The sequence below is a fragment of the Aspergillus novofumigatus genome, assembly GCF_002847465.1.
Source record: "Aspergillus novofumigatus IBT 16806 chromosome Unknown P174scaffold_3, whole genome shotgun sequence".
Taxonomy (NCBI): domain Eukaryota; kingdom Fungi; phylum Ascomycota; class Eurotiomycetes; order Eurotiales; family Aspergillaceae; genus Aspergillus; species Aspergillus novofumigatus.
This window is the reverse complement of record NW_020194276.1, coordinates 1,704,901-1,720,093: the sequence shown is the minus strand read 5'-3', so window position 1 is coordinate 1,720,093 and position 15,193 is coordinate 1,704,901. Positions and strand designations below refer to the sequence as shown.

The following is a 15,193-nucleotide window of genomic DNA, read 5'->3' as shown; positions in this document are numbered from 1 at the left end:
TAAGAAAGTGCACCACTAACATCACCGACTATTAAAAGGGTAGTAGAGGCCAAGGATTGCCTTGCAATTATGGTAAAAAGTAGTTATTATAATTTCTGTCCTTGTTATGCTGTGCCTGAATGTCTATTGTTTGCCTGTAGGCTGTAGGATAATGTCTTGGCGCTAGGGATGAAGCAAACGGAGCAAACAAGAGATATCCCGACTCCAGCATCCATTGCAAAGGCATCAATCAATCAGCAGAGGCGATATAATCAAATGGCGACAGACGATCACTCCGATCGAAGCACGCGCAGAAGAATACGAGCTAGGCACACCAAGTCGCGCAGAGGGTGCTTTACCTGCAAGGGTCGCCGAGTCAAGGTGCGTACCGTATTCCGTAATCCGTATGCTACTGCCTAGGACGGACGACGCTGACACCCTCAGTGCGACGAAATTAAACCAACATGCGGTGCTTGTGCGTTGAGAGGCGAACCCTGTGACTGGCCTGCCGAAACAGGTTCTCAAGGGCATGATACGCCCCGGTCACAGGCTGACTCCCACGGCGCTAAAGCACCCCAAGATCAATCCAAGCGCAGGGCAGCACATCCAGACTCAGGGTCACCGCGCCCGTTGCAGTTTGATATCGCGTCGGATGCAGTCGGTGGCCGTTCGACTCCCCACCCCGGGGAGCTGAACATGGTTGATCTGCAGCTCCACTCTCATTTCATGCTGCACACCTCCAAGCACATGTCGCTGAACCGGCGCCGGCAACACATCTGGGAAACCGTCATTCCCCGCTTCGCCGTGCGCAGCAAGGCCCTCATGCACCTCCTCCTTGCCCTGGCGGGGCTGGACTACGCCTCGGACAGGACAGCCGACACGCAACCAGCACACAGGTCTCCAGACATGGAGAGCCAGCCCTCGTCGACCATCGCAGACCACGACCACACCCTGGACTCCGCATACCTCCAGATCATCATCGAGCACCACCAACGCGGCCTGGAAGCGTTCAGGACAGAGCTCGCGAACCTGTCCAGCGCGAATCTCAACCTCGTGTTCGCGGGCTCAATGCTACTGGTGGGGTTCGCGCTCGCCTCCCTCCGCATCCGGAATCTGAACGACGCGCACTCGCAGCCAGGCCAGCCGCGCCTCGACTGGATCTTCCTCATCCACGGCCTCTGCACTGTCATCAAGCACAACTGGCCGGAGCTGCGCATGGGCCCGCTGCGAGGCATGACGGAGTACAGCTACGCCAATGACGACTGGCGACTGTGTCCGCGGGACGCGCTTCGCTCAGTGTCTTCCATACGTCGAGGGTGCTCTCCGCGTCTGGTTGCGTTCTGCCGCGGTGCGGATGAGGCCCTGACACAGCTGGTTGGATACCATGCGTCCTTGGCCGACCGGGAGGGACAGATCCTGGCGGAGCAGAAGGCTGCCCTCGAGCTCCTGGAGGGGATGTACATGCGGACGCTGTACGTTGTGCGCTTTTCGGACGAGGCGCGAGAGTCGCCGCTTGATGTACAGGCTGATCTGGAAGACGCGGCGCTCATGGCCTGGGCGGAGTTCCTGCCTGAGGGGTTCCTGGATACTCTTGCTGGCGACGGGGTATGTTCGACGCTGTCGTATGTGATTCTGGCGTACTTTCATCTTCTCTTCTCGCTGTTTGAATCTCTTTGGTATGTTCAAGGGGGTTTGATGGGGAGATTGTGAAGATTAAGGCGCTGGTCGATATGTCCGCGGAAGGGGAGTTGGTCTCATTGATGCAGTGGCCGGTGTCTGTTATTGCTGTCAGTCATGATCATAGGAGTCTATATAATTAATCTTCAGTAAAAGTACAATTGTGGCTGGTCAAGTAGATGCAGTTTCTTGCTTTGTTGGTTATTACCCCCTATTTGCCATATTAGGAAATTGATAAGATGGTCCATCCGAGCAAATACTAATGGCCACATTGCGTAGTGCAACAAGTCAACAACGTCATATTTAGCACTCCACACACATCATCTTGTTATCCTCTACTACATCATCACAAGAACAGTCTCATCAGTAGATGAAAATGGATAAAATGGATAAAATGGACCACCCCTCGACAATGAAAGCTTGGCTCTACACCAGCACCACCGGAGGCCTCGAGAAAAACCTCGAGCTCAGCACCTCCGCCCGCACCCCCGGCGCCCCGGCCACGACCAACTGCTCATCAAAGTCATCTCAGCATCCATCAACCCAGCCGACTACAAAGTCCCCGAAATGCCCATCGCATCCCGATTTCTCGTGGCCTACCCCGCCACCCCGGGAATGGACTTTTGCGGGAAGATAGTAACCGCCGGCCCCGGCGTGACAGCCTTCCAACCCGGCCAGCTCGTCTACGGCACCACCGCTGCGCCGACGCAGTTCGGCTCGCTGGGCGAGTACCTCCTCTGCAAGACGGGGAATGTAGCTCTCCTACCGGAGGGTGTAGCGCCCGACCACGCCGCCACCGTGGGCGTCGCCGCGCAGACGGCGTACCAGTCTATCGCGCCGTATGTCTCGCAAGGCGACAGGGTGTTTATCAACGGGGGTTCAGGCGGGTGCGGGATCTTCGCGATTCAGGTCGCCAAGGCGCTGGGGTGTACCGTCACCACAACGTGTTCGACGCGCAATGTGCAGTTCTGCAAGGATCTGGGGGCCGATGAGGTGATTGACTATGCCCAGGAGGATGTGCTGGGTGTCCTCCGTGCCCGGGGGCAGGTGTATGCGCATGTGGTCGACCATATTGGGCTGCCGGAGGGGCTGTACGCGCAGTCGCATGCGTTCTTGCTTCCGGGAAAGGCGTTTGTGCAGGTGGGTGCGGCGTCGATGCTTACGTTTGTGCGGCGGGTGGTGTGGCCTGGGTTCCTGGGGGCGGGAGGAGGAAGTATGTGATTTTTATGCTGAAGAGTAATAAAGAGGATATTGCGACGCTGGGGGAGTGGATGCAGCAGGGGAAGTTGCGCGTGGAGGTTGACAGCACGTATGAGCTGGAGGATGCGGTCAAGGCGTTTGAGAAGCTGAGGTCGGGGAGAGCCAGAGGGAAGATTATCATTCATGTTTCTACTGAGTCCAAGTAAGCTACGCTAGTCGGGCGTCCGAAATTAATGCACTCATCTACTGGAGTATGCCCTATAGCCGGAGAAAAGTAAGCGCCCCCAGGCTCATCGCATCAACGGCCGTCCGCAGAGTCGGCTGGATACACGGCGCAAAGAACGGCGAATGGTTACTCGGCAGCTCGTTCACCGTCCCCTTGGCCACGGCATCATCCCATGTCTTCTCGTCGACGCCGCCATACGTCCACATCACGTACGGGGCCCCAACCGCAGTTGCTAAAAGGGAGAAATCCTCACTTGCCGCTATAGACTCCGACTCGACCAGATTCTCCCGGAAGTAGGCGCCAAAAGTCTCCTTGAGCGCACGCACAGTAGCCTCGTCGTTGATGGTAGCCGGTGTGGACGAGACTATCTTGACAGATGGCTTCTCCACGGCACCAGCTGCCTCGCATTCAGCTTCAACAATCCGCTTAATCCCCGCGATGACTCGCTCACGAGTCTCTTTATCATACGTCCGCACACTGAGCTTCAGATCCAACTGATCCGGAATGATATTCGACTTGGTGCCCCCATGGATACTCCCACAAGTCACAACCGCCAACTCCCCCGGCGTCACCTCCCGACTCACAATACTCTGCAGCCTCGTCACAATCGCTGCCCCAATAACAATCGGATCGATGCACGACTGCGGCGCCGAGCCATGCCCACCACGCCCATACACCCGCACATGCATCCCATCCGCAGCCGTCAGCAGCCTCCCAGCCTTCACACTTACCGTCCCCGTCTTCATCCGGACCAGATGCTGCGCAAGCACCACATCCGGCTTCGGGACTTTATCGTACAGCCCGTCCTCGATCATCGCCCGCGCACCGCTCACATGCTCCTCCGCCGGCTGAAACAGACAGATCAGTGTTCCGGACCAGTGCTCCCGCGCTGCGTGCAGCAGGCTGGCGCCAGCCATGAGGCAGACAACGTGGGTATCGTGGCCGCAGGCGTGCATCACGGGGACGGTCTCCCCGTCGGAATCTGTGGCGGTTTTGGTGCTTGCGTAGGGCAGGCCGGTTTTCTCTTCGACGGGGAGGGCGTCCATGTCGGCGCGGAGGAGGACGGTCGGCCCTCGTCCGTTGCGTAGAACCCCTGCGAGGCCATAGCCGCCGATGTGTGTGTGGACGTCGAAACCGAGGTTTTTAAGGTGTGAGGCGGCGATTTTGGAGGTTTGTTCCTCTTGGCCGGAGAGTTCGGGGGAGCGGTGGATTTGTTTGTAGGTTTCCTCGAAGGGGTTAGGTCCGGGCGGTATTTCTCAATGAGGCCATTGAGGATGGTGGGAGCTTATATTATTGTTAGATTGATCTATATTAATAGTGCAAACTTACCTCTCATCTGCATGGTGGTATCTCTTCAATTGGGCTGTGGGGGAGAAGGTTGGACTCTCTTATGTCCTTGCGGCGTGGGCGAGTACTTATACCCCGCGTTATCCTGCATCCCTTGCTTCATTAAGATAGATATTCATATATGATTGGCGCATAAGGAGATACGATGATCTCTTCGTTTGCACTGCTGATTGGATCGATCATGCCGAGCTATGCCTGTTGTCGGCTGCCTCCTCCAGTATCATGTCCCATCTTGAAGCTAGACAGTTGGAATGGAGACACGCGGTTAAAGACTTTGGCGGGGCTTTCAGTAGCTCCAGAGACGTTTATTGTTAGTATTATACCCGAAATATCCTAGCTTAGTCCAATCATCGGCGATGCCAAGTGAAAGCTTCTGCGTCCAAGGGCTATTCTCGTATTCGTTGAGGCGGAGCATGATGCATGAGGCCACCTAAAGGCTAAGGGATAACCTGCGAGCTCGAATGTAGGAAGAAAAAGTCCTCGAACAAATTAATCTACATCATGATCACACTCTGCGATCTGCCAGACGAAATCCTGCTAGAGATCCTCACCCAACATGTCGGCTCCGAACACGACATCAACGCCTTCTCCCAGACAAATCACAGGCTCCACACTCTTGCGAACCGGTGCCTCTACCGCCAGAACGCACTGCACAACCGAAGCAGCGCGCTGATATGGGCATCCGAAACCGGGAATCTAGGCACAGCCCTATACGCCCTCGACCACGGCGGGGCAGACATCAACATCAAATCCCTCAAGCACTACGGCGGGACACCGCTCATGCTAGCCTCCGAAAAGGGACACGGCACGATCGTCGAGTTCCTGCTATCCAAAGGCGCAAACCTGAACGCGACTAACATCTTCCATGAAACTGCCCTCAGTGTAGCAGCACAGACTGGCGCGCTCGACACCGTGGAACTCCTACTGGATCAACCCGGGACTCTTACCGACCTGCCCGACACATCCGGACAGACCGCGTTCTGGTGGGCATGCTCTAATGGCCACCTAGCAGTCGTGGAGAGACTGCTCGCCAGACCGGATGTCGACATCAACCGCCCACGTCAAGACGGCGTGACGCCGCTGATCTCGGCAACCGGCGCAGGTCACACTGCCGTGGTGCAAGTGCTGTCTGCGGACGAGAGAATCGATCTGGATCGCCACACGGAGGATTCCAAAACAGCGCTGATGGTAGCGGCGCTGCACGGCCGCGAGTCAATTGCAAAGCTGCTAGTCGACATGCCATCATGCAACGTTGATGCGGAAGACTCCGAGGGCAAACGGGCGCTTTCGTACGCTGTCAGAGGCCACTGCAGGGCGATCGTGCAGCTACTGCTCGATAACGGTACAGATGTAAACCACCAAGATCAATTTGGTCAGACGGCACTTTCCACCGCCGCGGATCTTGGCAGTGAAAGCATGACAGCCTTGCTACTTCAGCATGGTGCTGATCCTACCCTAGCGAATAGTAAAGGCTGGGTCCCTCTTCACTGGGCTGCGCAGGCCGGTCATGAGGCCGTTGTCCGGGTACTTCTCGAAGACGATCGTACAGACCCAGGGCATGCGAGCTTGATCGGCACAGCGCCGCTCCATTGTGCGTCGTGGGACGGTCACTATGATGTGCTAAAGCTCCTGTTAGCCAGAGACGATATTGACGTGAATTGCGAGGACAACGCTGGCTGGACACCTCTGACCTGGGCAGCATTTAACAAATCCACGAGTCTGATGCAACTATTCTTGGATGATCCCCGTACGGACGTCAATGCACAAGAGCACCAGGGCAGGACGGCGCTTTTCTTTGCAGCGAAAACGCGTCAGCGAGCTGTTGTGGAAGCTCTTTTGAGTCATCCAATGATCGATGCTGCGATCACAGATCACACCGGCAGAAATGCTGTGATGTATGCGAATGAGCTTGGGCATCTGGATATTGCTGCCTTGATTGAGGCATCTGTAAAGAGAAGGGCAATACCAATAGTATAGCTCAAAGGCCCCAGCAGAAGAGAAGATTACCCTTTTACATACCGAAAGACTACCATCCGTTGCTCTACACCCGACTTCTACATCCAGGTAGCACGTACACTCATCAGTAAATGGTTATTTTCTTCGCCTGACTCTTTCTGTTTTGGAGGCCATTGTGGGCTGAACTATGGGCAGTAATACCGCCAATAAGTGAGTTCCCTTTAGCTATCAAATATACGGATTCGCTCCCTGATCTACCGCTTATCTTCTCCGCCGTGGACGGGGACCATCCGGATATTGTCAGATTTGCTGCTGGAACGAGGGGAGGATATTGAATGTCGAGACGACACTGCAGCAACGCCTCTCGTTCACGCTGCGAAGATGGGGAGCCCAAAGTTTTTGAAGATGCTTCTTCGGCGCGTTGCCCCATATTAATGCAAGAGATGAGAATGGTTATTCACCACTCTATTGGGGGAGGGGACGGAGATGGTGGACATGCTGTTGGAATATGATGCGGAATTGGAACCTCATTGTGACGCGTAACTCAGACTAATACTGGCAAGTGGATGAGATTAAGCTGGGATTACAAACAATACTCAGTTCTTTTCACATCACGCTGAGTATGTCGTAGGACCAGGGTGTGCATCCCGAGGAGGTCATCAAGGTCGTCGCATTCAGAACAGGATGTTGTCTGTTAATGAACCTGACTATTGTCAATCTTTATGTGATCAGAACAATTACTCTACATGGTCACCTCAGTAAATACCCTTCCTGTTCACCATCATCCAGACCAACTCATTCTGTGATATCACTCTCCAGATCAACCATCTAAGCAAACCCGCTCGCAAGACCTTCAAGACACTTGACCAGATTATCCATCCACGGAGACAAGACACGAGCCTCATCAGTCCCCCGATTATAGGTGACATGAAACTCCAACATGCCGTTAAGAATAACCGAATTGATCTCGAGCATGGCCCACCGGCCCAGCTCGCCCGCGCCATCAAACAGATTCTGCTTCGCCATGGGTTCCATGCGGAAGAGGGCACCGTCCTGCTCAACCTGCTGGAACTTCCCCGCGTAGTTGAAGGTTATCTCCATCAGCTGCATCCCGGCGCTGCATTTCTCCTGCTGAGTGTTGTGGTATATCGATGTGAAATGCTTCCATCCGTGCATGTCCATCGCTCGTCGAGCTTGCCGAACGGTACGCACTACCGTCTCGAGACTATCCAATAGACTCACCTGTGCTGCCACTGGCCAGAGAGTGGTGAACCACCCAATCGTGCGGGTGACGTCGATGGAGGAATCCCACGTCTCGCGGCCGTGGGCTTTACCGAAGATGCAGGGAGCAGGTCGGTGAGGAAAGGTCTGTACGAAAGAGAAGAGGATGGCTGCGTGGAGGAGCTCGACCGGTTGGACGTCAAGGGCTTGGCTGGTAGGGCCAAAGACATTGTTGGTAAGCTCCTCGCTCAGCCGGACCAGCCTCGTCTTGGAGTCTCCCCTTGTATTGGCATTGTTCACCGCCCCCCAGAACTTGCGCATCGAGGGCTCATCTATACTGCAGAGCTGCTGGACGGGTGGTGGTTCCAGATGACGCGCGCCGTACTCGGCCTGCAGACGAGCCCATGTTTGGAAGGACGTTGTGAGCTGGGGCTCGTGTTGAGGCTCAAGAATCATCGCTTCCATATCAGCTAAGATAATGCGCCAGGACACAAGGTCAAGCACCAATTGATGCCCGATCATGAAAAGGGACTGCTGGCCATCGTGTTCGAACAGGTCCACAGTAAACACTGGGCCGTGCTCCGGGTCCAGCGATGTCTGACTCTGGCCGATTATATGCCGCATCTCTTGTACTGAATTGATCTTGTGCGCGCTGAAACGAAAACACTGCTCGGTGTAACCTGTGAGAAACTGCTTCCATGAACCGTCACTCTGCCGGGCATAGCGAGCTCGTAATATCGCATGATTCCTGACCAACTTGATTGCCGCCCTCTCCACATTGCTGTCTGCAACCGGCTTTTGGAAATGGACCAGGATGTTCTGGTTGAATCGGCACGTTCCCTCAGGGTACATTTCGAAGAAGAATTCCTGGATTGGTGTCAAGCCAAACAGTTCATCCGTTACCTCATCCTGGACAACATGTGCGATGGTCGAAACCACACCGATCTTCTTTGCAATCGCTTCGATAGATTTGAGTTGATTGATGTCCTGGATGGAGTGTTCTAGGCCTCGAGAGCGCGCCTCTGCAACAACTTGCATGGCAGTGATAGAGTCACCACCAAGGTGGAAAAAGCTGTCCTCCACGCCAATGCTGTCCCGAGGGACCCCGAGTATCTGCGCCCACACTCGCTGTAAGTCCTGCTCGACACCGGTGGAGGGAGCCCTGCGTGGCGTGTTTGAGACACTGTACGCCTGGAGATCTGACCAAGACCGTTTCCCGACTTCCTCCTTCAGTCTGCAGCGGTCGACTTTGTCGCTGCTTGTCTTTGGCATTAGGGTGACTGGAAGATAAATTGACGGCACCATGTGGCCTGGGAGGATCGAGTGCAGTTTGGATTGAATGGCTGCCGCGAGGTGGCGGAATTCTTCTGTAGGAGGCGTAATCAGGGCCTTTGCAGAGTGAACACAGAAGGATTTGCTGGCTCTCGGGACAATGAATGCCACCAGATACGGTTGCGTCGGCCTATCCGAAGGCGCTGCAACGACTGCCGTTACTTCCTGGATCTCGTCGATCCGGCGAAGGTGCTGCTCGACCTCCTCCAACTCGAACCTCTGCCCACGGATCTTAATCTGCGAGTCCTTCCGACCTATGAAATTCAATGAGCCATCCTCGTTGTACTGGACTAGATCACCGGTCTTGTACACCCGACTTGGCTTCCCATCGCGCACAGCCCGCAGCCAGCGTGGTTGTTCGATGAAGGCCTGCCGAGTGGCTTCCGGATTATCCAGGTATCCTCGACCGACCGAATGCCCTTCAAGCAGGAGCTCCCCAATGGCTCCAATTGCCACTAGCCTTTCGTGATCACGCTGATCTGCAATCCAGGCGACAACGCCCATCGGGAAACCAATGTCCCTCTGCTCGACATCTGAGATCTTCCTGATGGTAGACGCCACAGAGCATTCGGCAATACCGTATTCGTTCATCAACCGAACTCGTTTCATCCAGTAGTTGCGATCAGCTGGTGACATGGCCTCGCCACCCATGACTAGCACGCGTAGCGATGGGAGCTTTCGCTGCATTAGTAGTCGGGCTGTAGAAGGAGTCAAAAACGCATGTGTGACTGCCAGCCTCTGAACAGAGTCGGCAAAGTGATCATGGCGCTCCAGGTCGGATAGTATGCAGACACACCCGCCAGCCATGAGTGTGCTGAGCGTCTCCATAATGCTGACGTCGAAGGCGTAGGAGGCATACTGCAGCACTCTCGAGTCGCTATCAAGGAAGTGCGCGCGGTTGTGCGCTACGGCGCTGGAACAATACGCTTGGTGGTCTATAACTGCGCCTTTTGGAGTACCTGTTGACCCGGATGTAAAGACGACGTATGCTGGGTCTTCTGGGCTGACAACGGGGAGGGTGGCGCTGGGATCATCTGCCCGGAATGCGGCATTTTCGTGGATAGCTATAGCCGTGGGAGCGAGCGAGACCGCTTTTTCAGACATGCTCTTTGAACACAGAACAACTTTGCTCTTCAAGCCTTCGCAAATGGCCTGGAGACGCTGGGGAGGATAGGAGGGATCAAGGAGAACAAATGCGGCGCCTGCTTTCAAAATACCCAACATAGCCACTGGCGACCACTTGCACTTCTCGAACAGCACTGGGATATATTTGCCCGGTTCGACACCGTGGGCAAGTAATTCGGCCGCCACGGCGTTAGCTGAATGTATGAGCTCGGCGTAGGAGAGATCTCCGTCGGGAGCAGATACCGCACATGCATTGGGATACTCCAGATAACGTTCCTCGACAATATCATGCACGCACTGCCTCAAGACAGGGCGCAGAGTGCCACTCCATCGCTGTATCTGATCCCAGTCTTGCCGACTCATCCGGGGCAAATCGCCGATTTTGCGTGAGGGATCTGCCATGACCTCTTGCAAGACCAGTTCAAGGTGTTGCAGCAGCCTTTGCACACGCTGCCGACTGATCATGTCAGGATCAAAGGTCGCGGTGACTTCGCAATGGCGATCATGGTGCGTCATCTGACATTCTATTGAGAGGCCGTAAGCAGAGAATCCTCCCGTCTGAGTTGCAGAAAAGTCGCAAGCCTCGAAGAGATCTGGCGGACTCGGAGGACAAGGTTGGATAATCAGTTGGCTTTGGAACATACAGGCCGACCTTGCCTCGGGCGAGTACCTTTGAATATTCTGTAGACCGGCTTGCTCAAATGGAATGACCTCCAAAGAGTGAGCCTGGATCTCGGCCAATACACTCGTGACTGTCTGATCCGGCAACAGCTTGATACGCTGTGGAATGGTGGCGATGGTTGGGCCGGTCATTTCACCGACGCCGTCGACGGTAGCACCTCGACCGTTGACTGTAATGCCAAAGACAGTGTCAATGCTGCCAGTATTGCAGGAAGTGACGACAGCCCATGCTAGCTTAATGTAGCTTGCCGTAGTGATCTGCTTGTTTGAGTTTCCGAGAAGGTTCATTCCAAAGTCGAACTTTTCGCTAGCCACAGGAGTGTAGGAGGGAGAGGGCAGAGGAGGGAATGCAACTGCCTCGAGGCCCTGGAACTGGCTGATCCAGTAGTCCTTGAAGTGAGATTTCTTGTTCATAAGATACCTGATGAACGCGCTGAATCGGTTGCTCGGTAGATTGGAGTGTCCATATGCAGCTGTCAGCTGGTCCAGTAGCAACCGTATAGACCATTGATCGCAGAGAGCGTGATGCGCAACAAATACAAATGCGGATGCTGAGTCTGCGTCCTTCCCGTCAGGAATGATGTACGCATGGACGAGATTATCTCCAACCCGGTGCACGAGTGCATCTGATTGCTGTATGCAGTCCTCGAGATTCTGTGCCCGAGCCCACGAAAAGGGTTCCTTGCAAACCACCTGGAGCGTCCCATGCGAGGCAGATAAGATAAACCGAGTTCGTAGGACGTCGTTCAGCTGTACAACACGCTCCCACGCTGCTGTAAGAGCATCGATACGAACATTCGAGCGCAGTTTGCAAATCACCCTCGCCTTACAAAGCGAAGGGTCCCGTGCAGTCATGGCGACAAGTCCCTCCTGAAGGGCCGTGGACGGATAAATGTCTTCGATAATGTCTTCGCCAATACGGCACTGGGATACTGCCAGTTGCTTTAGCTCAGAGACTGATTCTGGCTCCAGCAATTCCATAGTTCGGACTGCTGGGCGTTCACATCCGTTGCTCAAGTTCGCAGCAGAAGCGAGTTCAGCCAACACTGGATGATTGAAGACGTCGCGTATCGTCAAGCGCAGCCCTTGCCGTCGAGCAGACATGGTAAGCTTCATGGCAGAAGCCGAATTACCACCGAGATGAAAGAAATTGTCATGCATTCCAAAGTGCTCCGGCACCAGACCCAAGACATCACACACGGCTGCATGGATTGCTTCTTCGGCCTTGCCCTGTGCTGTTCTAGTACTTACCACCTGAGTAGTAAGTCCATGAAGCTGAGCGTAGGACAGCTTGTTGACGTCGCGGCACAGGGATCGGCGGTCAGCTTTGCCGGTAATAGTGGTAGGGATCTGGCTGAGAGGAAGAAAGAGCTGTGGAATCATGAAGGCTGGTAAGCGAGATCGTAGGCCGTTCCTGACATGTTCCACCTTCGACTGGTACTCCTGATCCACCTCCGCGAACCCTAGTTTCCCATGCGAAAAGCCAGTATGGCCATTGTTCGGCGGATGAAGAGTGAGAGCAACGAGATTCCGCTGGTGGCTCCCCGCATCCGAGGGCTCATGAACCATGACTATCACCATCTTGGCCTGGGGGAAGAGTTGCCTGACATGATACTCGACCTCGCCAATTTCCAGACGTTGACCGTGAATCTTTACTTGATTGTCCTTCCGCCGCACGTAGACCAGCGAACCGTCCTCTGCATATCGCACCAGATCTCCAGTTTTGTAAACTCGCAATGAGCTCCCGTCCTTTGACAAAGCTGGCAAAGTCAGCCAGGGGGGCCGCTGAAGGAACACTGCCGCTGTTCGTTCTGGATCACCCCGGTAGCCCTGCGCGAGACTGGGGCCTTCAATCACAAGTTCACCCACCGCTCCTATAGGTGCCAGTTTTTGGTGATCTAACGGGTCCACTATCCATGCCCTGGCGTTTACTGGATGGCCGATTGACTTCCTATCCTCAGGTGTGCGTATTTGCCTCGAGACGGCAAAGATCCCAGCCCATTCTGTTAGGCCGTATGCCTGGAAAAGTCGTGCTCTCGGTGCCCAGGCTCTGATGTCACGTTCTCCAATGGGTTCACCGGCGACGAAGAGGTGCAAATTGTTGAAATTGTCAGGGGATATAGACGCCAGCACCGTAGGAGTGATAAAGGCCCAATTGATCCGCATCTTTGTCATGAACTCCCCGAGACTGTTAAGGCGGTCATGGTCCGAGGGTATACATAATGTCCCTCCAACAATCAGAGTGCACCAGATCTCCAGCAAGGAGGCACCAAAGCAAAATGAAGCAAACTGTAGACTCCGGCTTTTCTGACTCAGGCGTAGTGACCGTGCGTGTGTCGCAATACTGGCAAAGGCAACATGGCTCATTTCGCAGCCTTTCGGGTCACCAGTGCTTCCCGAGGTGAAGAAACAGTAGGCTGGAGCAACTGCGCTGTTTGGAGCAGTATACCGCTTGCTGTGTAGGAGACAGCAGCTGAGTATGGAGTCGGAAATAACGAGGAGGGGCAAACCCAATGGACGAAGGATTGATTCAGTCGTTGGAGAAGCGAGAGCAACGCGGGCTTGTGTCTTCTGAATGATCGTCTCCAGTCTACTTTGAGGATACGCCGGATCGAGTGGGACAAAAGCAGCCCCGGTCTTGTTAATAGCAAGCATAGCTGCAATGGCCCATTTTGTCTTTTCGAAACACACCGGTACCAGGTCCCCAGATCCAATGCCTCGCTCTTGGAACCTGGTCGCCATAACAGTAGAGAGCTCCTCTAGCTCTGCATACGTGAATTGTCCGTCCCACGAGTCGACGGCCAGAGTGTCTCCATGTACCGTTGCGTTTCTGCTGATGAATTCGAATAGGAACGACCGATCTGGTTGAATGATTCTTGCGTTCTGCCAGGTAATGACCTGTGCCTTTTGGAGCGAGCAACAAAAATCTACTTCTCCGATGGATTGGTTGGGATTCTCCGATATAGATGCAATCGCCTGTGCAATGCCGTCGGCCAGATGCCTTGCGTATGTACCGGCGATTGCACTCGAACGGTAAACAAGGGACAGTTCCGCGCTTGTCCGGTTGGACTGCAGGAGGAGGTTGATATCGTGGTACTAGGAAGATATCAATCCGTGTACTCGACACGACTTCAGAGCGTATACGTACCTCGACGTCGAGAAGACATCTCCCGTTCTGGTTCTCGATCACGAAGACGCCCGTGTTGAAGGAATCTGAGTGCTTCTGATCGACGAACCGGATATCCCAGTTCCTGATGTCGAACAATGACGAGACAGGGTCTGATGGGCTCAGGGAGCTGCTGAAAATACGCTTCGTTCCTCCAGAACCCTTTCCACTGGCCGATATACTTGTCGATACATCGAACCGAGCCGTGTCGACTTCGGCATACTGACGCAGTGCTAATGCCCACAAACCCGCCAGCAGGAGATGCACACCTGCATCGCGAGCATTGGGAATGGCCATCAACTTCTGGACAAGGTGGTTATCGAAAGTGATACTCTGCATGTCAGGCCGAGTCATAGTAGGAAAGAAGCAGATGGCACCCCCGTCCACCTGCGTTCTTGCCCCATTCTGCGTAGTCATTTGTAGTGCGTGTTATTTTGAAAATGAAGGAACTGCCCTAAGGAAGGTGTCACCTATGCCAGCTCATGCAGCTTAAGAAGAATATGATACTGTCCTTCAACAACTGCAGAGCGTCTGGCAACATTCTTAAGCGAACAGGCAGGGGCCGTCAGCATAGGGCTACACGTGTAAATTTGAACTGTACTCCCAAATTATGAGCAGTAATCCCAGGTCCTCAGATCACACGGACATTTTGTTGGATTCCACTTCCAAAGCAAGGGTCATCTTTGACTGGTTGCCCGACCGTGCCAAATTATGAGCGTAGTCATGGATGATAGTTTGGGTACAGAATTTTAATCCAATGCTACGCTTTCTTCCGGAATTACTGAAAGAGGCATTGGTAACGACCATGTCTATTAGACTTACTTGCATTTCTGACTCGACAAAAGCATCTATGTGTGAGATTCAGCTGGCGCTTTTTTTGTGACTGCCACGGTCGATCTTCAACAGCTGAAAAGCCCAAATTCCAATATCGAAGACCCAACTGCTTGCCTTTCTGTTTTCTTTTTTTCCTTAGACAGAACAGCAGGGGGGCAAATCTCGTCCTGTAGTAAAAGATCTGCAGATCCCTCGCTGCTTACCCGTCGAGACTTACTCCATGGCAGGCGCGTGCAGCAATCCGGGCCCAAGTGTAAACAAGCACACGTTGTATCCGAAAGAAATGGGATGTATACAGCCTGACGACGTCTGTAAACCCCACAGAGACCGAAAATTGTGGCTGGCGGACGGTGATCTCCAAAGCCCGTGTGCCAATATCGATAGCCCCTTGCATATTCGCGATGGATCTAGTACATGTTGTATGTCAACCATTAAGCTTATTGGTCGGT

General features: G+C 54.1%; 5 protein-coding genes across 5 annotated transcripts; 3 read left to right on the top strand and 2 right to left on the bottom strand.

Annotated features, from left to right (window-relative positions):
• Window positions 1-245: 245 nt before the first annotated feature.
• Window positions 246-1,799, top strand: P174DRAFT_511168 (Zn(II)2Cys6 transcription factor domain-containing protein; the record flags this gene model as incomplete). The annotated part of the gene is made up of 3 exons (XM_024831763.1): window positions 246-360; window positions 424-1,640; window positions 1,667-1,799. Exons 1-3 carry the CDS (start codon window positions 256-258, stop codon window positions 1,797-1,799), a joined length of 1,455 nt encoding a protein of 484 aa, XP_024683993.1. The 5' UTR covers window positions 246-255.
• A 165-nt stretch (window positions 1,800-1,964) lies between these two features.
• On the top strand, window positions 1,965-3,062 carry P174DRAFT_511167 (NAD(P)-dependent alcohol dehydrogenase; the record flags this gene model as incomplete). Its single annotated transcript, XM_024831762.1, has 2 exons — window positions 1,965-2,835; window positions 2,871-3,062. The coding sequence occupies exons 1-2, from the start codon at window positions 2,224-2,226 to the stop codon at window positions 3,060-3,062; spliced, it is 804 nt and encodes a 267-aa protein (XP_024683992.1). The 5' UTR covers window positions 1,965-2,223.
• Window positions 3,063-3,114: 52 nt separating this feature from the next.
• P174DRAFT_502750 (putative zinc metallopeptidase) lies at window positions 3,115-4,453 on the bottom strand (the record flags this gene model as incomplete). Its single annotated transcript, XM_024831114.1, has 2 exons — window positions 4,412-4,453; window positions 3,115-4,337 (listed from the first exon to the last, which is right to left on the bottom strand). Exons 1-2 carry the CDS (start codon window positions 4,422-4,424, stop codon window positions 3,115-3,117), a joined length of 1,236 nt encoding a protein of 411 aa, XP_024683991.1. The 5' UTR covers window positions 4,425-4,453.
• Window positions 4,454-5,209: 756 nt separating this feature from the next.
• Window positions 5,210-6,406, top strand: P174DRAFT_386809 (ankyrin repeat domain-containing protein; the record flags this gene model as incomplete). Its single annotated transcript, XM_024823324.1, has 2 exons — window positions 5,210-5,542; window positions 5,942-6,406. 2 exons carry the CDS (start codon window positions 5,210-5,212, stop codon window positions 6,404-6,406), a joined length of 798 nt encoding a protein of 265 aa, XP_024683990.1.
• Window positions 6,407-7,047: 641 nt separating this feature from the next.
• On the bottom strand, window positions 7,048-14,436 carry nrps9 (putative nonribosomal peptide synthase). The gene is made up of 2 exons (XM_024824014.1): window positions 13,893-14,436; window positions 7,048-13,840 (listed from the first exon to the last, which is right to left on the bottom strand). The coding sequence occupies exons 1-2, from the start codon at window positions 14,325-14,327 to the stop codon at window positions 7,214-7,216; spliced, it is 7,062 nt and encodes a 2,353-aa protein (XP_024683989.1). The 5' UTR covers window positions 14,328-14,436; the 3' UTR covers window positions 7,048-7,213.
• Window positions 14,437-15,193: the final 757 nt, after the last annotated feature.

Bases quoted from the DNA above. Each gene is read 5' to 3' on its own strand.
- nrps9 (XM_024824014.1), bottom strand. From the start codon at position 14,327: ATGACTACGCAGAATGGGGCAAGAACGCAGGTGGACGGGGGTGCCATC. The intron at 13,841-13,892 runs GTACGTATACGC...ATATCTTCCTAG, and splicing joins GATGTCTTCTCGACGTCGAG to TACCACGATATCAACCTCCT.